This window comes from Silurus meridionalis, chromosome 25, assembly GCF_014805685.1.
Source record: "Silurus meridionalis isolate SWU-2019-XX chromosome 25, ASM1480568v1, whole genome shotgun sequence".
NCBI lineage: Eukaryota > Metazoa > Chordata > Actinopteri > Siluriformes > Siluridae > Silurus > Silurus meridionalis.
Window position 1 is genome coordinate 7291769 of NC_060908.1, and position 23824 is coordinate 7315592.

The 23824-nt window shown below is 34.4% G+C and overlaps 1 protein-coding gene across 4 annotated transcripts in view; it reads left to right on the forward strand.

Annotated features, from left to right (window-relative positions):
- The first annotated feature begins 3235 nt into the window (after positions 1-3235).
- The window catches only part of p2rx1 (purinergic receptor P2X, ligand-gated ion channel, 1), a 28569-nt gene continuing 7980 nt past the window's right edge, over positions 3236-23824 (forward strand). Inside the window, exons 1-7 of one of the 4 annotated variants that reach the window (XM_046839779.1) lie at positions 3236-3512; positions 12553-12697; positions 14300-14371; positions 15273-15345; positions 17985-18044; positions 19057-19141; positions 20074-20154. In XM_046839779.1, the coding sequence (XP_046695735.1) occupies positions 3376-3512; positions 12553-12697; positions 14300-14371; positions 15273-15345; positions 17985-18044; positions 19057-19141; positions 20074-20154 (653 nt within the window). In that variant the 5' untranslated portion in view covers positions 3236-3375. Of the gene's footprint in view, positions 3513-3704; positions 3905-12552; positions 12698-14299; positions 14372-15272; positions 15346-17984; positions 18045-19056; positions 19142-20073; positions 20155-23824 lie in introns of those variants that run through there. The other 3 variants (XM_046839781.1, XM_046839782.1, XM_046839780.1) reach the window with 3 other exon arrangements.

Below are 23824 nucleotides of genomic sequence, written 5' to 3' on the forward strand. Positions count from 1 at the left end.
CCATGTTGTGTGAACAGTTTGGGGATGATTCACATATGAGTGTGACTTTTAGCCATATAGAGTCTATAGGCTATATGTGTTTTGCCCATGCAAACAAATATACTTATATGTGATCTCATACTCACCTACTGTATGGTGGACTATAAGGTCAAGAGAGGCAACTATGAATTAAACAACTAAACTGTAAATAATTTAGTATTAATTTAAAATATATTTAAGAATGATTTCTGCTTATTTAAAATCAACATTAGACACCTTTTTTACATTCTTCTGTGTCAATGGTCCACCACCAGGGGTCACCATCCACTGATTTCTACTGAATGGACCTTTTGTTGTTGCACACATTCTGTTGCCTCAGCATATAATTGGCATGGACATACTGATGCTCAAAAATCTTTTACAGCAACATACCTGCAATCTGGGTAAAATAAATTTACAGTAAAGTACTCGAATACCAAATTATAAACCTTTTCACTTAGCAGCCACACCTTGCTCAACTTGCTTCCAGTGATTCAGTGTAATCTTTCAGTGGATTAAATTCAGTGGTAGAAATAAGTTAAATGAATGCAAGCTAGTCATTCTTTTGCTTTTCATGGACTTAGAGTCTGAGGTCTGATGGCTGTGTGTTTAAATCCACGCACAGCCATGGTTAAGGAGGACACTTCAGCTTCTTTTTTGTATTAGCCAAATGAGCAACTGATTTGATTTGTGTTTATTTTGAAAATAAAGACAACGCTAAATCAAGCAAGACAACTTTAAATAAAACAACTCAACTTCAACAAATCAGACACTGCTTTACAGAAAACAGTCAACTTTAAATAAAAGACAGCTTACGTTAAACCTTTAAAAAACACAGGAAAGTTCAAAAATAAATAACTGTAAATAAAAAAGTCAATGGACCAATTTAAACTCATGATCCAATGAAAGATACGCTATATAAACAAAAAGTATGGCAACACCTGACATTTCCAGCCATATGTGGTTGCTCTTGATATCTCATTTTGTTTTTTAGTCTGGACCCCTTCAAAAAAATACCAAAAACAAACAAACAAACAAACAAACAAAAAACAACAAAATGTATTATTTAAAGTATCACATGCTATGATTATATTCATACATAAGAATACATTTAGCAAAATCATTTCTGAATCAAAAATCATTCTGTTATTGTAGAATTAAATTATATATTAAAATCCCCAATTTCTACAATAACATGAATTAACAAATTATTTGTATATTATCACCATTCTTTATATATGCATTAAATTTAAGTACCCAATGAAAGGTTTTATTCCCAGAATGCCAAGAATACACTTTCAATACACTACAAATTTAGTTCACTAGTAAAGGTGAGTAATAACTAATATATATATACTGAATATTAAAAAATATATCAACTTTTATAATGATGTCCTAGAATAATAAAATGGAAAACATCCTTTCTTATGTTTCCTGAACACTAGGGTTTCCCTTTAGAGCAACGAGTTGAAAGGATCATTATCTTTTTGTAGGTTCTACAGAGGTTAATTTCTCCCTTTACTGCTTTTTATTTTTTTCAGTTGTTTTTTTCACAAAACAGGCTTTGAATAACACAGGTAAACGTCAGTTCAGTATTTCCACTGAAGTATTTGGTAATACTTATGAAAGCTCTTGTTTGTTATTGAATGCTTTTTGGCATTGGGTTACAACCTAAAGTCCAGACTTGCCCTTCTTTTGCTTTACTGTTCATGTTTGTCTTGTTGAAACTCCATAAAATTATATGCTTTCATTTAAAAAAATGTTAATTATTTAAGAGAAGAAAATTAGACTTTTGCCTCAGTTTAAGGTTAGTTTGGCTTAGAAACCTGCCCTGTACACATTTAATCAAAATGAGCATAATGAAAAACAAAGATATTTAAAATTTTATAATGGCTTTAAGGGATTATATTGTGGATAATGGATATATATTGTCCAAATCAATGAAGCTTTGAGATGAGAAGCACAAGATCCTTGAGCTTCTGTGACACAACAAGTTAAGACAGATGTTAAAATGGATAATAATCAAATTCCTTCTATTTGTTTGGATTTTGAATAAGGATACGGACTGAGATATGTGATGGTGTGCGGTGATATTGTAATAAGATTTCGTATCGTCGTGTTACGTGCAGTCTTGTACCTTTGCTTAAGTGTGTTCCAACATTCAAATGCACTTTTGCATTTGTGGCCTTATTATAATTATGTTCATAATGAATGCATGATGGACTGAGGATGTTCATTTACATATGTTTTGTAAGACACACATGGATTGTGATTGATTGTCTCAAAATATACATATAGCAGTATGTTTTTATTTGGTGAGGTCATGTGGAAGAATGGTTTATAAATCAGTGTAAGCATATTCAAATTGAAATGGTTGCATATTTGTTATTATAAACCAGAGAGATAGAAAATGGGATGTAGTAACATACAGGACACAAACATTTTCAGTTCACAGTCCAAAGTTTGCTATGGTTGTGATGATACTACTGTCAGGATTCAGTTTATGACACTAGCTTTAAGACTTTAATTCAATTCAATTTGTTAGTATATTTAAAAACATTTTTAGAAAAAAATAGACTGAAAAGTCTCCTTTTTGAATCATAAACAATGCAAAACAATGTACATTTTGTCCATGTACATTCGTTCAGAAAACAGATGATATCAATTTATATTGATAACTTATTTAATGGCTACAAACAAAGGTTTAATATTGACCCAGGGGTAAAAAATATCAATTGAAACTGAAAATTTAAGTTTCAAACATGGCTTGAATGCTTGGTTTCCATAGCTTCTGCTGTTGTTAGAAATCTTAAATAGAGAAACCGAAAGAATAGCCATAAAACGAGGCGAGCGTTAAGATACACAACAGGTGGGAAGAGGACACAAGATATAGAATATGTACACAATCTAAAGTTGGCAAGACTTTGCAATAAAATTAGTCAGGTGATGGAAGGAACTGGTATAGTGGTGTAGTGTCCCTGACTGCCATAACAGATGTAGTAATGACGCACACAGATGTCTTTAAATTACATGGCTATCAAATTATCTATCAGATATCATCCTCTGCCCAGTGAGACTTTGTATGTTTACAGAATAAAACTGTGTTTAAAGTAGCAAGAGGAAGTCTTTGCAAGAACGGAGGAGGGGAATGGTAAGACATGATGAAAAAGAAAGAGAGAAAGAGAGAGAGAGAGAGAGAGAGAGAGAGAGAGAGAGAGAGAGAGAGAGAGAGAGAGAGAGAAAAGGAAGTCAGATCACAATGCCTCTGCACTTTCTCACTCGCACTCCCTCTCTCTCTGAGAGCTGAGAGAAGAGTCAGTGATAGTAGAGTCTTCAGCCTTCATACATCCAGCAAAAATGAGGAACATCTTAAAGGATGCTTTTGAGGACTTCTTCTTTGAGTATGAGACCCCTCGGCAGGTGCTGGTGAAAAACCCGAGAGTGGGTATCGCCTGCAGAATCCTCCAGTTGGGGGTGCTGGCTTACATTATAGGGTAAGTTTTTTTTTTTTTTTTTTTTACAATGCTGTCAAAGGCTTTAGATAAGAAGGAAGGAAAGCAGATATCCAGAAGGCGAATTTGAATTACTCTGCATGTTTCTGCCTGTATAGGGTGGATATGCCTCAAGAATGTAATCATGATAAATGAGTTGGGGGGTTTTTCTCACTGTGAAATGTCATCGCTGTGTATAACATCCTCTACCACAAAGAAAACATAAAACAACTGCTTCAAGTAGTAGTGTGCTTTCTTCCTCTGAGAACAGTCTGGGCATGGGATTGTTCAAATTCCTCGGAACGAACAGGCACAGCAATGACTTCAGGGATGAGTTGCAGCTTGAATGTGGTATTTGTATTACAGATTAACCCTTCTTAGTAACCATATCTGAGGTAAAGGTCTTAGTTCCTGAATATTATAGTTATAATATAAACTGCAAAAGAACATTTATATTGTATAACTTCGTATGTTGTTATATAGTACTTTCATAATTATTGCCATTTTTCATTATATGAAGGAAAAGAAAACTTATATAATGATAAATATATTTTATCTAAATATCTAAATTTTTTACCCAAATATAAAAAGTATAAGAATATTATAACCTATGTAAGATATATAAATTGTTGTGACCATTTCATTATTTTTATTATTGCAAGCAGGTTGCATTGCTGTTGCCTTAACCAATACCTTCACTGCTGTATAAGTATGGTTTGATTATACATGTAAAAACTCTCTCTTTGCTCTTTTTGATCATAAAAAATTATGCTAATAATTGTAATTAATAATAATAATAAAGAATTAAAAGAATTAAAAAATACCATCAACAGCACAATTCAGTCTTTAGCAAAGTTTCCTGAACGTACCACCTCAATGTTACCAAACATGAATTGGATTTCAATTAAAATGATGTATTGTGTTAATCTGTTTGGTCATGCAAATCATCAGAATATTCAGTGATGAAAGTAGACCACATGCAAGGGCACCAACTAGCCACTTTAAAATCTGGTGGTTGATCAGTGATGCATTGGGGCTGTTTTGCGGCTGGTGTTTCAGGAGGTCTTTTAAAAGGATTGATGAATATTTGTGAAATCAGTCCAAAATCTGTTTGCTTTCATTACAAGGTTTAGTCTTGGTTTTCGAGAGGTTTTCGATTGTGTTTAAAGATTTCGCTTTAAACACAATGAGCAAAACTTTCTATTCAAATTGATGCAAAATGGATAAAAAAATATTAATAATTAATGTCCCTAGTTTTAAAAGAGATACTGTAGGTGAATAGAGCTGTCAGACTCTGGTCCTATCTTAAGACTTGTTTTGAACCTATTGTAATTGTACTTGAACTTTTGGTCTCTTTAAATAGGGTCCTGATTTCAGCTTAGAGTTATATTATATTATACATTATTACATTAGGTTATGTTTTCAAGCCTCAGTCTTTACTTGATCTCGGCAAGTAGAGTGTACAAGTTTTATACAATTATCGCCAATGCAGTTGGACACAGATAGAAAAAGACACAATGCTGTACTTCTCTCTAGACAAGGAGTCACAAAATATTACTTATTAGATAGATCAATATTAGAACGCATGGTTTGTACAACTCTATTTCCAAAAAAGTTAGGACAAAGTTCAAATGTACAGTATATAAAAACAATGCAATGATTTGCAAATCTCATAAACCCATATTTCTTTGTCATTATAGAACATAGAACACATATCAAATGTTTAAACTAAGAAAATGTCCTTAAGATCCTCAATAATCATATAAACATTTTTATAATAAAAGGACATCTGTCAGATTCCCTTCTCCAGAGAGACTTAAATTGTTCTAATTTATATTAATGAGCAGTTATTGGGTTAATTTGAACTCAAGACCTTGAAACCAAGATCAAACACCTTAACCACTAAGCTACCAAGTTCCGCATGGTATCTTACAATTAAATTAATTCCAACACTTTTGTACGTCGCTCTGGACAAGGGTGTCTTCTAACCGCCGCAAATATAAATGTAAATTAGAATTTATGCAGGTCTTCACTGAGAGACAACTGTACTTTTTACAAGCTTAAGAAGCTAATGGAGGGCTCAGTATTGGTGTTATGGAGGTACCTTTCCATTGAAGAATTGGATCAAACACAAACACAAGAAAATACCAGTTAACACATCACCTCTGATGTGCCTAGTATACTGTATATGCTACAAGTCTCTGGAATTGTACTGGAAAATATTCTCTCAGTCAATGATTTTAATATGGTCATGAACAGTGTTGGGCAATAACGCGTTACTTGTAACGCGTTACTGTAACGCAGTTACTTTTGACAGTAACTAATACTGTAACGCATTACTTTTTAAATAAAGTAACTCCGTACCAATACCATATAGTGCATTTTCTGTTACTTTTTAAAATGAATACATTTTGGCTGAAGTGTAGCCTAGAGCCTAACCTGCTTACTGCAGTGACGCATTGTAGGATTGGTGGATGAACCACTGTAAACACGAAGAAGATGCACTGTGGGCGTGTTTCCGTTTATTCAGGTCTGTGCGGCAGTAATGGCGAGTCGAGGCGAGATCAAGACGAGTTTCTCAAAGTGGAAATATGCTCATTATTTCACTTTAGTTGGGCATAAAGACAAAAACTTTTTAGTCAAATATAAGCTTTGTCTTTCTGGTTCGAAGGTCGTATCTACTGCGATAAACAGCAACTCCAATCTGTTGAAGCTCCTCCAGAAGCTCCATGCCTTGTTATTTTCAGAAATCCTTGTGATATATTTAGTTTGTGCTGGTCTGACTTAAATAAAATAGTGTTTAAAAATTACTTTGTGTTTAAGTCAGTTTTGTGTTTGTATAGACCATAACACATAAAAGGGCATTAATGAGAACATTAAAGAAGGTTCTTTAAAAAAGTAACTAAAAAGTTACTTTTAACAGTAACGCATTACTTTTAAGTAAGTAATCAACAAAGTAATTGAGTTACTCTTTAAAGAGTAACTAGTAACTGTAACTAGTTAATATTTCTTAGTAACTAGCACAAAACTGGTCATGAAGTCTACCATGTTTCTCCAAAATCTCCCAAAAGTATTTAATTGGGTTGAGAGTAGTATAGCATATGATTTACATTATTTTATAGTCTTTAAACCATTTAACGTTCCCTTGTGACCTGTGAAAGGGGGTGGAGCCTTCCTGCAAGAGACCACCCTCATCAGGATAGAAATGTCTCATTACATGATAAACTGATCAGTGAGGAGAACTTTGTTTTAATTTGCAGTGACCTTTTCACTATAGAAGACACGTGGACCCAAACCATGGCAGCAAAGTAAATGCACCTGAGCATAAAAGAGCAGTCATTTATTTTTCTTTAATTTTGTCAATTAATAATGATTGTATATTTCCCAAATACTCTCAAAAACTCATTCACATTGCAGTGTGCTCTTCAGGCAAGCCCATTTATCCTTTTCTAACGTTTCTGAAGCAGAACTTCCCCATGTACCATGATGCACTTCCTACAGTAAAAGATAAAGCATGTATTTCTGTCTATATTTAAATACTGAACTGTGAGTTTGTGTTCTTAGTTATGTGAATATATTTAGTCTTTCATGAAAAAAGGAATGTGTTTAAGGAAATGACTAGACACAATTGTGTAAAAGATGTTATAAAGAAAATGCTCTTGTAACACTTTTCTCTGCATTGACCACTATCGTGAGCAACCGATTAGAAAGGTGGTTATTAGTTTAAAGAGTATAAGCGTGTAAAGCAAACTTAATGAGAGGCAAACAGACTGAAAAACAAATAAAAAAGCTTCTGTGTGGGTGTTGTTTCTGTTCTGTAAAACTGGATCCTAATTTTTTGAGTAGATAGGCATGGACCTGGCAGTACACACACAAACACTATATCTTATATTTATATTTTTTCATTATATGCATCATTTCAGCCCTCTTGAGGTCTCACAGTTGAATGAGTCCACAGTAGGAAACTTAGAGTGTCTAATCTACTGTTATCTTACGGGAATTGAAGGATCTGCTGCTATCATTGGTGCTAAATACCAAAGCATGCATTCAGAGGTCCAGGTTAATGGAACAGAATGGTATGTGTGACAGAAGGGGACAAAATATAAGTTACATGAATTTGATGTAGTGGCTGACTGGTGTATTACATATGTTTAACATATTTTATGTTTATTTGAGTTCATTATTGACATGTATAGAGGATATGAAACCTGTTTGCATCTGTGCAAACAAGACTGCTATGAAACTGTCAAACTGAAATAACAATGTCAGGGTGGAGAGCATTCAGGATGTGCAAAATCATTATTGTAATTAGACTTTTTTTTTTTTTTGCAGGTCCTATTTTTAAGAGATCAACTGTAAAATGTCACTTATGGAATTTTGTGCACAAAAAAGCAATCCAAGCTAAAAAAACCAGGTCAAAGATTTCCATTGATTTTCTTGGACATGATCGGCAGACGATTTCTAATAGCTGTTGACGCTTGCTCACAGATCTCATAGCATATTACAATGCGGTGGTTTACCCAGAGTCTAAAGCTTTTATCATATCTGGATGAGGAATGCAAACATTACCTTTCATGGAATCCCTGTTCATAGAGCTGCATAATGTAACAGCTGTCCAGTTAGCATATATGCACAACATAGAAATATGGGCAGGACACAGAGCATAAATATGAGGTCTAAAAATAACAGTGGCTTAATATACACTTAGATGGCAAGTCAAAAGTAACTATGGTTTTGGCAAAAAAGCTTAAGAGAACCATGTTTTATTTAACTGCAAGTTGTGTTGTCTATAACTCTCTGGAATAAATCAAATTGATAGTTAATAAAAAGAAATGCGTAAATACACCGTATATAAAAATTATATTGTGGGTATGTATTTTATTCCAATCAACAGAAAACTATAAGTCCACTCAGTTTTAAAAAATGCAGCATAATCAGTCTAAGCAGCATGAAGAACTCTGCTTAGACTGATTATGCTGCATTTTTTAAAACTGAGTGGACTTATAGTTTTCTGTTGATTGGAATAAAATACATCCCCACAATTCTTTTCACTTCCATTGACCGAATGTATGTTGATGATTTAAACTGTCAAAACGCACACACACTTACAACTATGTGCACATAGAAGCTTCTCAAATCAAGCCAAATCAAGTGACTTTTTATCAACCCTATTTGGATGGTATTGTACAGGTTGAAACAAAACAACATTTCTCCATGACCAGAGTGCTACATAATACAACATCAATTAACTTTAGATGGACCAAATTAACAACTTGGTCAATGAAATTAGACTGGTACCTCACCCTTGGGCATGCATTTATGTTTTTTTTTTATGACTGACCCAATCTGGGGACTTAAGTGCGATCAATGGGCTGATGTTTAAAACACGGTAACACTTCACAATAAAGGTACATAAGTAAGCATCTACTAATATGTAACTAACTTTATTATGAACTACTGATGAGTTAAAGCATATTCTATTCAAGAATTAACCATAATTACACCATGAGTCACGTGAATTCATGTGTGAACAACAGCAACCTTAATTACGTTAGTACATGTTTATTAATTAATGTATTAATTTTCACTTTAGATTAAGATAAATGTAACATCCTCTATAAAAAAGAATATGAATTAAAAGTGTACTATTTAAAATACATTACAAACACCATTGGATGGTGCTGAATCATCCTCCTCATGTTTTGAAATGTTACTTCGAACTTTTGAGCCTAAGTGAGGTGAGGTGAGGCAAAATGTACTTCCAGAGTAGCACACACTGGCATATAGTTATCATTTTCCATATGTTATCATAATCCATGTGAAGTATTGGTAGAATAGAATATTAATAGAATTAGAATAAAATCTTCTTATTTTCTTTGTAAATTATCCATTTCAATATAGCTTAAATTTATTACTGTATTTGTCATCTGTTTTTTTTTATACCTGCAAATCTTTTTTTCCTTTCTTTCTTCTATTCTTTTTTTATGGTTTATGAAACAGTTTCAATCTTTTAGACCGGCTTTGCAAGCCTACATCAAAGTCTGTTATAGTTGCTTTAACTTGTACATGTAAATACAATATGTTATTGTATTTACCATCAAATAACTGTACAATATATTATTTCAAGCCACAAACAGTGCAGTATATAGGGAGCATTTTAAGGTTCAGCCCAAAAAACAAACAAAGGTAGTTGAATGAAGTTGCTTTGAGGTTGAGTTGTAACCGAATACAAATAAGTTTTTAAAATGTTACATATAATGTATTAGAATGTGATGAAAAAACTCTCGATCATCAACAAACTTTCCCAGAACACACCACAGGCTGCAAACATGACCAATCAAGATCAGACTGAAAAAAAAAACAAAGTGAATTTGTCATACTCAGAGTTACCTGATTACACACTTGAATATGATCACACTATGTAAAGAACATTCACTCAATACACAGTCACATTCAGTATGTCATTATGCATTCTGGATTTGCTCTTGCGTAGTGGTTCACTTACCGCCTTCACGTTTTTTGGATCAGCTTAGCAATTCTTCAAATAACACTCTAAGCTACATTTGCATCTGCTTCAGCCTACATGTAAATGCATACAAATACAGATGTGAACAAGTAGCTCCAGACACAAGCTTGAGCAGGGATTTCTCCTCGCCTTGATCTTTCATGCTCCTTGTTGTGGATTGTGCACAGTAACATTGCTTTTATCAATCCCAAATTCATTCTACTGTTCATTCTCTTGTTTGTTCAGTTTGGTGCCAATCTTGGGACAGCTCAACAAACACAATATACACTCAATTTGCCTGGTATTTAGGAAAAAACTTGATTTCAGGTTAACTTTTGAAACATATACAGTTTCAAAAAATACACCATACACAGACAAACACATGTATATATATATATATATAGTATGCAAGTCTTTTAGCATGCTATGTTGTATACATAGTCTTAGTTAGAAAAATAACATAACATAACAATAACATATATATAACAAATATATATATATATATATATATATATATATATATATATATATATATATATATATATATATATATATATATATATATATATATATATATATATATATATATATATATATATATATATATATATATACGTTTTGAAGTGAAACCGCCAAATTCTCGCTTTTTCTAAGCATTTTTTATCGGTTATGTCGACATTATGTCGCCAAACCCTAATATCTCGAGCACAAGGGGGGAAAAATTTGCCATTTAACGTCGGTTATCTCGGTGCAGCCGCAGAAGAACTCGCAGAAGTGGCGGAAAAATCAAGGCTTACAGCTGCTACAGGTGTTGTATTGTATACTGGTGAATCTCTGCTGTTAGGAAGGCACGTACCGGGAAACGCATGCGCGATAACAACGACCACCGTGAAACAACATATACCAACAATAACGGACAGTGAGAGTGTGGAAGTTTAAATAGGAGCTGGTGATGATGATAAACGAGCACCATATGTGTGCGATTGAAGCCGGGAGCTTCAGAGAAAGCGGCCGAGAAAGCACCTGACACGCTGAAGGGGGCCGAAGGGGGCGTGGCAGGTGGATTCCTGACAGATAAACATGTATTTTTATAGCATGCCTTCACCAAACAAATCGCGGCAACGCTGTTGTGTAAAAAACCCCTTCAAAAACACGTGCATGTACATTCTCATTTATTAACTCACATCATGTACATAAAGAAATTTCAAGCACGTTAATATACTGCCGCCATTTTGATTTTCGTTTATCTCGATCATCGGTTACCTCGATGCTTTTTGACGACCCCCTAGGACATCGACATAACCGGGTTCCACTGTATATATATATATATATATATATATATATATATATATATATATATATATATATATATAGCTGTAATTTGCGACTAGAATGGAGATTACATTTTGGTTACTGGAATTTGATATGCAATATGTCTGACATATCTAAAAATGTACAATATATGTGTGTTTTTATTGTCTTAAACAGTTTTTGGTTGCCTTAGGTCTTCTAACTTAACACCTATTTCACATAAATCAGATTCAGGTCTGGGCTTTGACAGGGCCATCCTTTTATTTTCTGACTCTTGGTTTTGAATGACTCCAGTGTAGCAGTTGTATTAGAATATCCTTTTATTTGATTCCACAACCATGCTTTACTCTAGAGTAGTCATCTCAACATGCCTTCTATATTTTATATGGATACAATTTTATGGATTATTTTATAAAGCCCCTATTTTGAAAATCCCACGAACAGCGTCTTTCATCTGAGCACTCTCTAGCTACTTTAGATACGCTTGCTCTTTTGCTAAATAACTGTTAGTGGTCCCCCTCAGAATTCATGGTTGTAACATATTTATTCTGTTGGTAATAACGGAATTAATTGTATTAAAATATTTGTATTCATATTTGCTTTGTCTTCATGGTGCTGTTTGTTTTGGCATATTATCTAACAAATAATAGTGCATTTCTAAAACTGGTGTATTTATTCAGATTCCACACAGATGGTCCAACAGGATTAGTTCAACTAATTATGTGGGAACTGGTTACACCAGAACTAATATTTGTCTAAATCTATATGCAATCTATAATGCATATTTTATTTAGAAATAATTATAAAAAAGCATATTTATTTTTCTCTTTACTATGACAGGTAATTTTAAATTGATTTGTGGTCTATAGTTTTATTCATATCAATACAGGAGGTAAATATTGTAGCACACAGTATGCACACTGAATTTTATTGCATATAATCTGCATGGGTTTAATGTAATATTGTTTTCATGAATTTCAAGGCCACATTGTCTGTGTGTGTACCGTTCTGTCTCTTGTGCATAATGTTCTTTGTATCTGGAGTTATTCTTTCGCTTTTATTTTGAGAATAGAGCTAACTTTAAGTTCACCAATAAAGCTTTCTGTTCTACTGTGCACCTGTGTGGCTATTTACAATAGCAAGTTCAATTAAATGCTATTGAAATGAATGCTTATTATCAAATTTGCAAGGATAATAATGACCTTTTGTTTTTGTTTTGTTTTGCAGATGGGTGTTCATTTATGAACGAGGTTACCAGAATGAAGACACGGCTATAAGCTCAGTTTTTACTAAGATGAAAGGATTAGCTTACACTTCAATAAATGGAACTGAGAGGCTTTGGGATGTAGCCGATTATGTTTTCCCTGATCAGGTAAAATGATTCCTAGTAAATGAGAAAAACAACCAGTGTCTATGAGAAAGTGGTTGGTGTGTGTGTGTGTGTGTGTGTGTGTGTGTGTGTGTGTGTGTGTGTGTGTGTGTGTGTGTGTGTGTGTGTGTGCTATGCTATGAATGGCATATAAAACAAAGACTGATTTTAACAAAGACAAATCAAGAGAGGAGAAGTACAAATACTTCGTATTTAGTAGATTTCTCTGGTATCAGTATCTGATTTCACTATTTGTTTTTCGGACAACTTCTTAATTTTACTCATTCATTTTTTTACACAAATATCTGTACATTCTACTTCCTACATTTTCAAACCAGACTCGTTACTTTAGTTTTAATCTACTGTACTTGGTGAATATTTTTTTCTATTTATTGCACACTGTTTTAAGCCCATCAACCTATTTCTTGTCATTGTGCGGCTTTTTCAACCTACCACCACTGTATCATGTCCTGGCTCTTAGGCACCAGAGACGTAGGCTAGACTATGAGGGGTTCAGTGATGTCAAAATTCCTGATCACCTGATCATCATCTTTTCTCTGTTGGTGTTCTATATGGTGGATGTTCAGCCTGGATACATTCATTAGATAACAACATTTTAAATTCATTTGTTTTAATATTAATATGATGTGAGGTTCAGTTACCAGTGTGACACTAAAACAAGTAGCAGTAAGGGTTACTTTTTACTTAAGAACAAACAGAGCCTGAACTTCTTTACTTTAACTTGAGTGAAAAAGTGTAGTCAGTACTTCAACTTTTACTGGAGTCTTTTAAAACATGTTCTACTTGATTAAAGGATGTGTGTACTTTTGCCATCTCTGGCTTCTAGATGACTCTGAACAAAAGCAAACAAAAATGTGCCTGTAAAACTATTCTTACAATAATCATGTAATGAGGGAAGCTTTTATGACCTATCTACATACTATTGAAGTATATCGTATTTAAATTCTGACATTAAAAGTGCAAAGAGGAAGGCAGTAAAATTGGCTGTTAATTTCCTAGCATAAACAGAGCATTTTGGATATCGTGTGTGAGACACATCTGAGTGACACAATGCCTTGTAATACAATATAATGTGGGCATGTTAAGGATGAAACATGTGATAGCCCTCAACTTCCCTGGTTGGACAAGAAATCACATTCCAAAAATCTTTAATAGCTGATGATTATTATTATTATTGTAATTTCTAGGTTATTGACCCATATTATGCATCTATGTGGTCCAGCTTTAACTGCTTGAAGTCAAATTAATCTTGGTCACTTTTAGATCTATAATTACTGCTTTATAACCCAACTCTTAATGAGATTACACGAAGATGATCTGCTGAATCAAGAACCAAATTCAAAATTTCTATGTATTTATACACGTTTGGAAATTGTACTGTTGTTACTGACTAGACCACTCTAGCATTGTAAACCAACATAAGTCTCTAAGGTAGCAGGTTATGAGTTCTTCCAAACTCTGAGCTGATTTTAATACACAAAGAGGCATTTTTATGATTATATACCCAATGGCACAAGTTTAATGTCTAAAAGCAAAAACCAAGAACTACTGAATGTTTCTCTCACCATTTTATTCTTTTTAAAGGGGGTCTCATCGTTTGTTGTGATGACAAATTTCATTATGACGGTGGGCCAGTCACAGGGCAAATGCCCAGAGGTATGGAAACAACACTATTTTTACACTATAACTTTTTTCCCTTTTTCTCTATACCTCTCTCTCTCACTCTATTTCTCTGTATCTCTCTTTCATATCTCACAAACATCTGATCTGCTTTACCCTTAGCAAGTTTTGTGGTTTCCTCTCCTTCTTATTTTCCTACTTTTCTTCTTCCATGTTTACTTCCAACTGCAAAACTACTGTATTTACACCATTTTACCCCAGTTTTCTGAATTTTTGTTGGATGAATGATGCTATTCTGTGATGTGTTTTCGAATTTCCTGCATTTTCTTTGATACTGTAGTTTCTTGGTTCTACTATTTGTATAAGGAATTTTTTTTGGCCTTCCAGGAAGTGCTGTACTGCAAACATGTGACACTTTAATTGCACACACATCAACACCCTCCAACTAATCATGTGATTTCTGATAACTGGTAACTGTTTCTATCAGATTTACTTTATAGGTTTAAAAGCAAATAATTCACACACACACACACACACACACACACACACACACACACACACACACACACACACACACACACTGATGATAAAGATAAAGATAAAGATAAAGATTTGTAGCTATACAAGTGAGACAGTGAAACAGACCTCACCAAAAATCTTTATAAAGTGTGCATCAGTAATGAATACAGTAGAAATTTAGTAAGCACTCCTTTGTACAAATGAATCTAAAGTTCATTTGGATGTTACATTTGCATCAGTCTACTCAACAATGCAAAATAATTTCTGGAGCCAATTTGAATGGTAATACGATGCCATAGTAATCAAATTGCTTCTGAATTTTAGCTCCACCCCTAGACATGCACACATGTAGACTTCACACGCACACTCACAGTGGGTATGTTGTCACTGTAATAGTAGTAATGTGTTTGTGTTTCAGCTTCTGGATGATACTAACAACTGCACTAAGGATAGCGATTGCACGATGGGCCAATATAAGCGTACTGGAAATGGTAAAACTCAGAACGAGTCATTTCAGTAGATATCTGCATGTTCCAGAAAAAAAATATAATATTCCTGATGGCGGAGCAACTAAAACCATTGAGAAAGAGCTTACATTATTGAAATATTACTGATAATCTGTAACAAGAAAATTGTTCTAATCAATGAAAGCTGGTATAAATGGGCTGAAAAGCTAAAAAAAAAAACAAAATTGCATTAATATAATGTTGCATTTTAGGCATCCAGATCAGATTATATCCTGTTTTTTGGAATTTTGTGACTCCAAATGGAAGGACATTATCAGTGTCACAGAATGCTTGGGTAGTTCACCAGTGACAGTTGTGTCAAATAATTACACAGCATGACAGACTATTTAGATTTGGCCTTGAATTAGGATATTACTTTTGTGACACTCCATCAGTTCCATTTTTGGATTATTTACCATTTTGTCCCCAAAAAATGCTTTTGACAAGTGCTTTAAGACTATGAAAGTGTTACAGGCTTTTAGTTTGCTGCATGTCATTATACTATGTCATTATGAGAACTCTGTATAATGATATAATGCATTGCCCAGCCCTAATATATTCATTAGCATGTTATATATTAAATAATTCATATATTGCACAGTATAGTCTATTAAGAACATTGGTTCTTTTATTGAGTTTTCCAATTACCTAATTATTTTGCACCAGTGCAATGCATACATTTATACAGATACAACAGCTGAAAATGTTCAACATTGAAAAAAACACGGTAACATTTTTCCAATATGTATAAGCCCATTTTCAGTCTCCACTTTCCTGTTCCTGGCTGAGCTCGTTGTTGAAGCTCCTTTACCTCAAGGTTTAATGTGTTGTGCGTTCTGAGAAACGTATTTCAGCTCACTATGTCTGTAGAGATAAGATATATCAGCTTCCAAGCAACCTCGTCTTATCTCCTTCATGATTTACTTAATTTGTTTGGAGAACTATAGCCAACTGAATGTTTTTCTTTGAGATGGTTCTGTGCAAACGGAATGAAAAAGTCATAATTTCAAAAGTCACAATTTTCTCTATTTTGATGTTTACTAAAAACATTTATGCATACATGTATGCATCGTGCTACTGCCACACAACTGTTTCTACTACAGTTGTCAGCAAGTGCAAGGTGTGGTAGTTTGGTGGTTATGATGGTCTTTTGTTCGGATGGTTATAAGTTCGAATCCCAGCACCACCTGCTGCAACTGCTGGGTCCCTCAGTTGTATGAATGCTATAAATGTAAAGTGTTATTATAATATCTAATATCATAACCAGCTGTCACTGGTTATAACTCATGTCATTGTTTTCAGTATATTATAATTTTGGTCTTACTGTATAAGAAAGAACAAGACATGAACAAAAACATTTAATGTTTAGACGAATGGCATTCTTAGATTAAATATAACATACCTGTATATACATAATTCCAAAATCCAAATTCACAATATTAAAAACAAAATATAATTAGTTTCTCTGCCTCCAGGACACTAAGATTCAGTTTGAAATCTTCGCTTAGCACTTTATTCATCAAAGACTCTTCATCCATGTATCTTCACGATCACCAAGCATTATGTTACATTGGCAAACAAATGCAAATACACTGAAGGATGGAAAACAAATGCAAAATGTATTCAAAATTGGTTTTGGTGTGAAGTCTTTCTCACCACAGTGATATTACTATCTCTATTCCAATGTTACATTAACTACAAGCACAGATCCAGGTCGTGTTAGGGATCGCATCCGTTTTCTCCGAGGCTTGGCTCTGCTCTCCTCTGCTTCAGCAGCCGCTTTATGTCAATTCTAATGTTGCAATACTAACCTGAACAGCGACAGATATCAATCATGTGACACATTTTCAGGATCATGAATGTTTGTAGAAAATGACTTTCTAATCAAATATGTTCTGGGTAAAGGATGGCTCCGGATCTGAGACTGATCAGGAAAATATGGTTATTTTATTGTTTGGACACACTTATTTTATGTGAGCACTTCAACCACAAATTACTCATCCTCATCCTCGCTATATTTACATTAGGTCACATAGCATATTTACCAAAGGTGTCTTCACGACCAGTTCTTTATCTTTATCAACACATTTCTATGCAAATTGCATCCATGCCAAACAACTTTCTGTATTTATTTATATTCACTATTCTTATTGAAATTTCAGCGGTATTAGCAATGACATGACCACTTAAAGGTTTTCTATTAAAAATAGCAAAAAAAAAGTTGTTCATGTACCACTCCTCATTCCTCTCTCCCCATCCCACGTTAAAAACTTGACCAAACTGAAGCGTAAATAGACTGAGAAACACATATAATAATAAAAAAAAAACAATACATATTGCAAAATAAAAAGTTGCTCCTTAGTTTTAGAACTTACTCATCCATTGGCAACTATTAAAGACGTTTCCATAAATAAATGGATAAATGAATTTTATTTTAAGTTAAGTAAACTGTATAAAAAAAACGGTTGGTAAGTAAATGCTATTTCATATTAATAAGGTATGTGAACTGCATTTATGTGTTTACCCTCCTTCCCTACATCCCTGAATAAAGCCTGATCTCAGCACAGTCAGCTAAGCGAATAGATGATACGATTATCCGTAAATAATAAATCTCTGCTTTACAGAGAGCTACAAGAAAGACGCGACCATTCAGCTCTTCGACGATGAACTAGGCAAAGAGAGAGGTTTGTGGCAGTACCTCACTTCACCGAAATTGAGGGAAGTCAATGTTAAAAAAAAAAAAAAAAAAAAACGGCCAATAAATACCAACTCTAGCAAAACCTTAATTTAACTTACTAAAGTGGTGGTACAAAAGTGGTCCTAAAATTGATAGAATAAACAAGCAAAGAAATAAAGTCATTCAAACATCCAAGAGCTTTTAAACTGATTGTTACTGCTGACACATGTGTATAAAATATATATTATACTAGACATAAAATTAGAAAATCCAGGTTTGAAAGGTTTTATTATTGATGTACAGCAGGGGTCTCCAAACTTTTCCAGAAAGGGCCAGTGTGGGTGCAGGTTTTTATTCTAACCAAGCAAGTCCAAACCACATTCTACCTGTTCAAATCTAATGATCTTCATTTTCAATGACTATCAGGTGTGACCATTAAATGGTTGGAATGAAAACCTGCACCCACACTGGCCCTTTCTGGAAAAGATTGGAGACCCCTGATGTACAGTATGGCAAGCGAAGTGCTGCACTTTTATTGATCAGATGTGACACTTACTCATATAATCGTCCTATACTAATGTACTAACCACTGTAATACATGTAATCAAACCACAGTGTAGCTCATATTAAATAATAACACTATATATAAATATGATTATGGGAAGGCTGAATTTTAAGGACGTGGGTGTCAATTTTATTAAACAATGACACAACCCCACTAAAATTTTACTCACATTTTCCTCAATCTTAACACATGATAAGCCATTAGAAGATTACTGTAAACTGACACTCTTTCTGACAATGCAAGTGGTTGTGAATACATGTGAAGCTCATACCTTTCAGTATGCACTTTTTCTTTTTGTTAACAATTCACACCACTCAAGAGCAAACATGCTTATGTGCACGCTATTCATTTTGCTTTTCATGCTTCCTCAAGCATAAAGCTGAACTGTTTGGTATTCTAAGTTGCCAGAAGTTTCGCTCTGTCTTCTTGATACAGCACTCGCACTGTCTCCTAGGGCTCATGACTGGGAAGTGCCTGGACAATACCACTTGTGAGATCCTAAGCTGGTGTCCTGTACAAGACGACCGGGTGATACCAAAGTAAGCCTTTTCTACTTGAAGCTAACACAGCCTTATTTGAAACATGCTAAAATACAACACAACATTTTACTTTATGATTATTTGTTTGTGCTGAGATTTGAGGATGTAATGTTGAGGTATTCAGCTCACATTTTACAATTGACTAACAATCTTTAAGATTATTATGTGAGAGTTACACACACAGGGTAAAGTTCAAGTAAACTGAAAGGATTGTCTGAGTTATACTTCTGATCCTGTTACATGGATTAATGGTTACATAGTGTAACATAGTCACACATGTCATACATCATTTTACAAAGTAGAAGAACCATTGGTATTTAATGGACAAATAAAATAGTAATAAATCATTTTCGATGAAATCAAACCAAATATTCAAAGCTGACCATGATTTGATGCACCTCTCAGCTTTGTCAACTTTTTATTAGCACTTTTTGGACTGAAAATGAGGCCAGCAGTGCTAAAAAGTAATAATTACATCTTTAACAGGTACAAAATGTAATTGGTAAGAGACATTGTGAATTAAACTTAAAATTTAAAAAGTGAAGCAAAAAGTACACATAATGAATCATAAATGTAGAGTAAAGAGTAAGTTGCTTATAACTTTGATACTCAGTAAAACTAAAAAGTATCCAAAAAAAATTACTTAACTACACTAACGAAGAACATTTACTCAAATACTACTCAAACACCACTAGAGCTCACTGGAGCTTCTACTTAAAAATTATTTGCCTAACTTTGTAAAGTAAATACAGTTTGCATAGTCTGACTGGAGCATACAAAAATTATATATTAAGGCAGTTGTATTGCCCAACTCTGTATACACTTAACTTTCTCTAAATAAATAGTGACAATGTTTGGACTTGAATTGTCGAATCTAAATGCAACTTGATGACATTAATTTGTTGTTTCTCTGTTTTTTTTGTCTCCCCAAGTCCTCCTCTTTTGGCTGCAGCAGAGAATTTCACACTGTTCATCAAAAACTCCATCTCATTCCCTGAATTTGGAGTTGTGAGGTAAATCTATGTCTACTATGACATGCCTTTTTATAATTTCAACAGTGTACATTAATACTTAACACATCCAAACTATGAAACAACATGTTTGGATTAAGAAGTAAACAAACAAACAAAAGAAAAAAAAATTGAAACATCCCAAAATATGCTTTATATTTTCAATTCTTTAAAGAAGTCATCTTTTGCTTTGATGACAGATTTGCACACTCTTGGCATTCTCTCAGTAAGCCTCATGAAGTAGTCACTTGGAATGGTTTTCCAAAAAGCTTGAAGGAGATGCCAGAGGTGTTAAGTGCTTGTTGGCTGCTTTTCTGTCAATTTCCGGTCCAAGCCAAATAATTTAAATTGGAATTATAGCAGGTGATTGTGAAGGCCAGGTCATCTGATGCAGCACTCCATCACTCTCATTCTTTGAAATATAGCTCTCACAACACTTAAAGGTATGTTTGGGGTCATTGTCCTTTTGGAAACATTTTTTAAAGATGGTCCCACTAAGCGCAATCCAGACAGTATGGCATGTCACTGCAAAATGCTTTGGTAGCCATTCTGGTTAAGTGTGCCCTCAATTTTTACAACCACCAACAGTCTCTCAGAGTTAGCAAAGCATGCCCACACTATCAAATCTCCTCCTTCAGAACCCACACATTCAGGAATCATCCATTCACCCTCTGCATGTCTAACAAGACAAATGGTTAGAACCAATAATTTACAATTTAAACTCATCAGACCAAAAGACAGTTCTCCACTGATCTTATGTTTAAATCATGTGTTTTTTTTTTTTTTTGGCCCAAGCAATTCTCTTCTGCAATGAAGTAATGATTTCTTGCAGCAATTCAACCATAAATCTCGTTTGAGCAATGTATGTTGAAAAATGTCTGCTTTTTGAATTCCGAGAAGCATTGAAGTAAGTCAGCAGAGGCTGGAAATTTAAATTAACTTATTCTCTGCAGCAGAGGTAGCTCTTGGTCTATTTTTCCTGGGATGGACCTAAGGGTCATGAGGATCTATTTTATCATGGCATTTGATGGTTTTGGTGACTGCACTTGGGGATACAATTAAAGTTCTTGAGATTTTTTTTGGGTTGACCGACTTTAATTTCTTAAAGAAATGATGGCCTGTTTCTTGCAATAATATGGATTTGTACAGTAGTTGAAGAAGCACTAATGGGGCTATTGACCCTGTACACAATTGTCTCCAATTCTAATTAAGCTCTTAATTATGCCTTAAGGTAATTGGTAAATGTTGTAGCAAATATCTTGTATGAGATATAAGTACTTCAGAGAAATAGTGAAGTACAGGTAGCCCCCAACTTACAAAATAGATAGGGACTGGAAAAGTGTTCGTAAGTCGATTATTCGTAAGTCGAGAAGAGTGAGACTCTATGATGCGTTCTGAGGAACCATGAGATCGATTTACCAAGCGATAAATTATACATATTTTTTAAGATAAATGCAGTCAATGTTAAATCTATAGTACAAAGATGTATATAATTATTTTACTTTCCTAAATGTAGAGTAACTTCTAATCTTGATGAAATAGATTTTATAATACAGTACATAGAGTAGTGTTCAGGGGAGGAGGGTGAAGAGAAGTTGGATGATTTTCCTAGAAGATTATCGACAACTTCTTCTTCTTCTTCACTCTTGTGACTGGTTGATGGCTGTGGTGAAGCTAGTGCTGCGCTTGTGGATGGTTGAGGTTCTACTTTTATAAAGTAAAAATCAAGCTTTGACTGCACGGTCTGTTTCTTCTTTTCTTGGAAGACTTCACGATAACATGCGATCGCATTGTTAACTTGTCTTTTAACAACTTTTACCTTTAAACGATGTAATTTTTTTCAAACAACTGCATTATGTAAGACAATATTGAGAATACCTCAGCCATCTCCTTCACATTAAACTTTGGAGGCGCTTCCTCAGGTTTATCTTTGTTTTCTTCATCTTCATACATTTTCTCAGTTTCTAACTGTATCAACTCTTAATTTGTTAACTAAACACCATCAACTACAGGATCGATCATGTCATCTGTGTTAACATCCAAAATCAGGTGTTCACTCAAACTCAAAATTTTCTGTCTAATTTATTTCACTTCACAGTCTTTATCAAAGCCTTTAAAGTCATTCACAAAAAGACGCAACATTTCCTTGCAAAAGCCGTTCATACACATCATCACCACATCATCCTATGCACAATGAATATTTTTGATGGCATCAAGGATGTTGTAGCCTCGTCAAAAGTCACGTAAAGAAGCGCCTGTATCAGTTGCTGCAACAGCCAGAGCGAACATATGTCGTAGAAAGCAACATTTACACCTTGTTTCATTGGCTGAATGAGAGAAGTGGTGTTGGGTGGCATAAAACCCACTTATATGTCTGAATGCAAGTCTCCAAGATGAGTTGAATGTCCTGGAGCATTATCCGAAATCAGCAGGATTTTGATGGGTACATTTTTTTCACTGCAGTAGATTTTTGCACCTGGTATTAAACAGTGCAGGAACCAGTCTTCAAAAACCACTGATGTCATCCAGGCCTTTTGGTTATGGCGGTAATGCACAGGCAGCATGTTCTTGCTAATGTTTTTGAAGAAATGCAGGTTTTCAGATTGGTAAATAAGGAAGGGTTTCAACTTGAAGCCTGCCACGGTGCCTCCAAGCAACAAAGTCACTCTATCCTTAAAAGCCTTAAAGCCAGACATTGACTTGGCTTCCTGATGGATGTGCGTAGAGGCACGTGTTTTTGATTCTTGTCTTCCATCCATACGACCAGCAATTTTTCTATCTCTTCATTAGGGCCATTTCTTTTTGCAGTGATAATCGTTGATTTGGTGGAGGTGGCAGACTTCACTGCGTTTGTCATTTTTAAAGTTTGTACATTTGTAATTTAAAGGCAGTTTCATGTAAGATAACAGCCATCGAGATGCCAGCTTCTCTCGTCTCCTCTGCTTCTATTCTCCACCAGCTGGAGCACTACTTTTGCATTTTTTTTTCCATGGTAAGAAATTAGCAAACACTAAAATCACAACACATTTTACAAATACTCTTCTCACAACAAGGACTTGCAAAGAAAATGCAGGCCTGCCAGGCATTCTTCTTCTTATCCCTCTGTTTGCAACGTTGTCAAATCTGAATAGCATGTGTAGATTTTGAAAGTTTCCTTGAATATATTTTGATTTTCTTTGACTTATTTTTTTTCTGGGCAGCCGTGTTCGTATCTCCGAAAAGTCGTAGGTCGGGGGCTGACTGTATTTCAATTTGATTTGGATTGTGAGTTACTGCTTGTGTGGAGTTTGTGTGCATGTAACTCCAGGTCCTCACAACAATAGATGTAAATTGCCTGAGACCATTCCATGTGTACTTAAAGGTGGATTCAGTTTAAGCTATGATCAGCCACATTTCTAATTGTAAATGCTATGTAAATTCTAGTGCTTGATATTAAATCACAATGCCATCAAAATTAATTTTTTATACAAATGTTATAAAAATTTAAGCTTGACAATAATTTATCTTAATTTACCATAAACACAGTGGCTCCAGAGTGTACACTGTATGATCGATAGGTTGTGAACATCTGACCATCACACACACACACGAGTGAAACTAAAAGGCCGAACCTGCACACAAAGTGAGCTCCATTAAAACATGGTTTGTTAAAGTTAGAGTACTTGAGTGACCT